At 38.9% G+C, this 5804-nt stretch overlaps 1 protein-coding gene across 1 annotated transcript; it reads right to left on the minus strand.

Moving 5' to 3' along the window:
- Window positions 1-489: 489 nt before the first annotated feature.
- On the minus strand, window positions 490-4545 carry LOC149255259 (protein NODULATION SIGNALING PATHWAY 1-like). Its single transcript, XM_089460413.1, has 2 exons — window positions 4110-4545; window positions 490-2064 (listed from the first exon to the last, which is right to left on the minus strand). Exons 1-2 carry the CDS (start codon window positions 4383-4385, stop codon window positions 553-555), a joined length of 1788 nt encoding a protein of 595 aa, XP_089316539.1. The 5' UTR covers window positions 4386-4545; the 3' UTR covers window positions 490-552.
- Window positions 4546-5804: the final 1259 nt, after the last annotated feature.

Genomic DNA, 5804 nt, shown 5'->3' on the forward strand with positions numbered 1-5804 from the left:
TTTTGTTGTTTAATATGGGTTTTTGACTGCATATATGGATTTAGCACCATGATAAACCATTTTTTGTCAAATTGTGATCTTTTGCTGTTTAAAATGAGTTTTTGACTGCATATATGGATTTAGCATCCTGAAAAACCCGAGTACTCTGATTATGGATAGTTCACAACTCAAACTTGTGATTCCATAAATCTCTACTGGATTCTAAATAAATTCTACAAGAAAATATGCTGAAAAAACTCCAAAACCTATAACAAGAAAACTACAACTTGTATATATAAAGTGAAGGTAAAACGATCGCCAATGGTGTTAAGATTCTTTGTGAAACTACAACACAGTGATTCTAATTGAACATCAAATGATAAATGGATGCAATTTTCATTTTACTTTATTATTTGTAACCTTTCTGTTATCAGTTAAATATAAGCATTGAATTTGAAGGGACCAAAGATTATGTACATTTCGATGTATGATACATATGAAACAAGAATATAGAAGCTAATGATGAAAAAGATGCATAGCATTTGCAGAATAGGAGTGCAACAAGGAGTCTGCTCATGTAGGCTCGTTAAAACATGGCTTCCACAAAGAGCAAAAGGTGACAGGATGACTCTTCCAACACAGAGAAATACACCCATCCTCCAAACGCATCTCCCAATTTGAATCGTGTTTACGAAGCATGGCTCTTGCACAGTCAATTATTTTGTCACTCGGGATTTCACATACAAATCCCTCCTCCCTAACTCTATTGGTCCAGTTCAAATGGTTCTCGTTTCTCTCCACACGAGAAGCACCATTATATGCTACATTATTAACTAACCCCATGGCAGCCTCGCCTTCAACCATACGCCTCTCCTCGCACTCTCTTCCCTTGAAACATACGCTTGTTGAGTCCAAGAATCTCCATAGATGATCTACAGAGTTCTTAAATCTTTCTATGAAATCAGGAGATGAATGGTCTATATCATTATCACTCAAGAAAAACACCAGGGGATTTAGGTCCTTTATGAATTTGATGAACTTGTCACGAGGGGGAACTGATGTTAACTGATTGTCTTTGCCTTCATTTTTGTCCAAGCCCTCCCCTAAGAGTTGATGAAGACGAAATTGTGCACAGATAGCTAATGCCTCGTCCTCTTTGACCCCTAGGGCTTCCCTGGTGAGGGAATCTAGGGGTTGTGCAATGACATTGACTTCCATGTCAAGGTTCAAAGTCTTTGCATACCTCTTCAAATGGTTATGGAAGTCATTGGAAGGAGGGCCAGCTGAAAAGGGTGCCCCAAGAGTGTCTGCTATGATAGTTAGCCTTAGGAGACTAGGAGGCCCAGCTGGTCTTCTGGCCAATGCCTCCATGAATGTGGGCCATTGTATTCCATGAGAAACACCGATGTCTATTACATGAAGAGCTTTACTGTTCTGGTCTTCAAAGGCTTCCAGTAGATATTTATTGGCTATGGTGTACAGCAACTGATACCATGGACTTACCTCATGAAACTTGATGAGAGCCTTGTGAAACAACTTTGGATCTGCAGAGAGGAATTCCGAGCAAGGAAGAGACGCGCCAGGATGCATGATCTTGGTAGTGAAAGCTCTCAGCCCATGTGCTGCAAGCCTATGGTTTGCATCACCTGAGATTGATGCAAGATCATGGAGGACCCATATGAGATGTTGAATGCGAACAATGTTATTGTTGGCTATAGCTACTGCACAAGGGTTTAGTAGTTGTTCAACCCATCTCGATTCCTTGGGAAGATTAGGTGGACTACTCTGGCGTCCCCCTGATCTGCCTTTGTTGTTGCTGTTGTTGCTGTTGCTACTGTTGTTATTATTGTTGCTGTTGTTTCGCGTGGCCTCCAAATCTAATTGATTGTCTGATTCTGCTCCATGCAGAGAACTTAACTTAGTTTCTGGGGCCAGGCAGTGGTTGCCATGATCCAAACTCTCTCCTGTGTGGGGTGAGGCTGCATTATTTTCAAAGACATTCCAGATCTTGCATTTGGTAGATTCACCTGAGACTCTAGCTCTTTTTCTCTTTTTGGTTATCTTGGTAGAATCCTCCCCATCATTCTGCATTCAACAAAGAAACAGATTAATCATTTTTGGTTTTATAATATAGTTTCACAAGAAAATGCACATCACAAATCTATCTGGTCAAAGTTGTGGAATGAACAACAAAATCAGCAGCAGAAATATCAATAGCGTCTTCTTCTCCATCGTCTACCTATAACAGTATAATCCATAACAAAGAGCTCTAAGGTGAAGGGAATTAGAAGAGAAAAGAGCAACATATCTCATTCCAAGTTATTTTGATTTGCTCAGAATCAGAGAACAATATTTGAAGATCAACATAAATAGCAGAAATAACAACAGAGTAAATCTTCTCCAATTTTATAATTGTCTGCTTCAGAGCCTATTCCAGAGAATGAGCCTCTCATATGAAAAATAGTAAAAGAAATTTCATAAGCATTTCAGAGAGTTGGTGTCTTCTCCAATGGTCCACTTCCAGGAAAGGCAATTGTCTCCTTTGCTAGAATTTGCATGGAGATGGATGTGAGTAAAGATCTCCCAACTAAAATGTTATAATTGTCTGCTTCAGAGCCTATTCCATAGCATGAGCCTCTCATATGAAAAATAGTAAAAGAAATTTCCTAAACAGTTCAGAGAGTTGGTGTCTTATCCAATGGTCCTCTTTCAGGAAAGGTGATTGTCCCCTGTGCTAGAATTTGCATGAAGATGGATGTGAGTAAAGATTTCCCCGCTGAAATGGCATTAACTTCATATGAATTTAGTTGGACCCAACAAAGCTCTTGACTGTTAAAACTTGAATTTTCAGTGAAAAAAATTCATGAATTGGGGTATCCCCTCCCTTCTTTCTTAAAGTTCCGAATGCAGGATTACAGGAAAAAGAGGATGTTCAATGGACTGTGGTCTAGTAGTTGAGACAGCACGTGGTGGACGTAGTGGCATTAAAGACTCGAATTCGAACCTCGAAGGAATGACAAAAGCAGTTCAGAAAGTCTGGGAGCCTCCTAATATATGTAGATATCTGGATTCTGATTATAGTAGCAAGTAAAATATCATTATTAAAACTGGAGATTTGCATATACATAATGGAGGCCTCCACTGAGCAGGTTATGTAATATTGGGCTCCAAAACAAATCTCATAGATTTTAGTACATCTAAACCAAACCAAAGAGGCATTAGTTCAGTGATATACATAATGGAGGGCTCCAAACACTGAACAGGTTACTTAATCCTGGGATCCAAAATCAGATCTCATAGATTTTAAGACATTTAAACCAAACTATCCAAAATCTGCCAAAGAAGCACTCGTTCAGTGGTGAGAAATTCTGCCCCACACATATGACGTGAACCTCAAAGCAAAGAGCCAGGGTACAATTCCCAGGTGGGTACAAATTCAGAGGGACAAGAATGGGTGCAAGTCCCAGGCAATTTCAGCAAAAATGGACTTCCCTTATGGATTTCAAAGGAAAAAAACAGATACACACCCCTCATGACTTACAGAGGAACAATGATGGGTGCAAGTCCCAGGGAATTTCAGCAAAATGGGCTTCCCTTATGAATTTCAAAGGAAAAAAACAGATACACACCCCTCATGACTTACAGAGGGATAAGGGCAGGTACAAGTCCCGGACAATTTGCACCTCCCGAATTTCAAAGGGAAAAGACCTGATGCATCTTCCCCTGGCCATTTTGGCAAAATAGTTACCCTTCTCACCTGTCATGTTAGCCTCTAATTTTGGAGTCAGTCTTTGTGTTACAGCTTCGCGGGTTGCTTCATATAATCCTAACAGCACTTCTAGCATTCATGGGACTAATAGATTCACTTGGAATATATTGCCTAGTGCTCCCCGGAACTACAAGCATATGAAATTCAATGGCATAGCTGCTGCACATCTAACTTAGATTTTCAAAAAATAGACATACACACAGAATAGAGTAACAGAAACATAACATTGAAATATTTCAATCTGATACACCCAAAACCTGCAAACAAAACAATTTTTCAATGGGGGTATACACATTGCATACACTGTCACAAAAACAGAATTGAACAAAAAATCAACAGTCATATCCATACAGAAACATACCACGGGAGGTTCTACCCAAAAGCTCTCTGCATCGCCCTTTTGAGCAGCTGGGGCAACCGAATCATTGCTGCTGAAAGATGGTTCCATAACGAACTGGGTTTCAGAATGGATGTCCATGGTAGGCAGCGCAGCTTCCCAGAAATCCTCATGCTCTTGGTCTGCAATAGGGCAGCTGTCCCCATTAATGAATGGATCCATTGATGAGCTCTCATCACCAATGTCCAACCAATCCAGGAGAGACCCATATCCCCCATTGCACTCCTCGCCTTCTGCCATGATCAGAGTCTGCGTGTGGCCTACTAATCTCTGCTTCTATTGATCTCCATTTATGAATTTGAGCAGACCAAAATGGTCAGTTCAAGATCAATATGCAGACGGACCGCTTGGAAGCTGAGTCTGCCCTTCCCCTCTCGCCCTATTTATATCATAAAAGAAAATAAAAAATGCTGACCTGCACACCAACTCCATGAGGTTATATGCTTAACTCGTGTAAGTTATCACGAGCTCACTTTCTCATTCATGGTTTACTGAGAAATTGACTTTGCTACGGCCTTAAATCGTTATGGCAGATCGGCTGCTCTCAGCTAATTTGTCGTTCAGGGATGACTCGGGCCTAAATTTTCGACCAATGCAACTTTCCTCTGACCCACCGCACCACAACTACCTCAAGAATCCATGATTTGCTGTAATGAATGACATGTATACATTCGAAATTTTAAATGTACCATGTGCTCTTTTGACTTCAGCAACATGAGGCTTTTGCATGTATTTCAAAATTTACCTTCATACAATATGTTTTAATTGTATTTATTTATTTTTTTAATTTATTTTTAATAGTTTTTTATGGGTGGGAAAACTTATTATAATTTAATTGTCAAACCAGTAGTGAGGATAGTCATTTCTAGCTACTAATTTCAAATGTAGGCTGACTCATACCTGTTATTCAAGTAAAACCGGGATAATTAGCCGGTGGTCAATAAGAGGCAAAAAAGACGAGCTCTTAACCAAGCAAAAACAATTTTAAGACATACTTCAGGCCCTAAATATGCTTTAATTTTTTAATGTTATTTTAATAGGCTTTAATTTCTATTTAATTTTTATGTTATTTTTAAAAATCAAGTAAAATGATTTTATATTAGTCTCTTCAATTGTTTTATATTTCCAATTTAAACATCTTTAAAATGTGATTTTCATTATAAGCTAAAATGAAATATTAGACCCAGGAAAGGTGTTAATGCTAAGAATTAATTTTGTTTAAGGTTAGTAGATGATTGAACTCTTAAGGAGGAATATCACCTTCACTTGGTGTGAACATAGAATGCATGAGGAACATAGAATGCATAAGGTATATGACACCATCGAGATTTGTATGGCATTCATGTGTATTCATCAAAACACTAATAAGCATTATCCAATCATGTTAAGCTCTAAGAGAGGTTAGTGCACAAGAATGTACCAGAAATACCATGGTTTAATGATAGAGAATGGTCTTCTCATTTGGAAAGGCGGTATCGAGAAGATTAAAGTGAACTATAGTTTCGCCTCCCAAGATAACGATGAGGATGTCCTCCCCCTTCTGGATGTGTCCATGATAGAAGGCATGTGCTTCACTCTATCCTCACTCCTTGTTTTGATGTTTCCTTTCAGATTATGGCTTAGTTTGGTTTTAGAAAGTTGATCATGCAATCCTTTTTA

The sequence above is a fragment of the Pinus tabuliformis genome, chromosome 7 (assembly GCF_031772625.1).
Source record: "Pinus tabuliformis cultivar Carrire ecotype Pingquan chromosome 7, CPIR1, whole genome shotgun sequence".
In the NCBI taxonomy this organism is placed as follows: Eukaryota; Viridiplantae; Streptophyta; class Pinopsida; order Pinales; family Pinaceae; genus Pinus; species Pinus tabuliformis.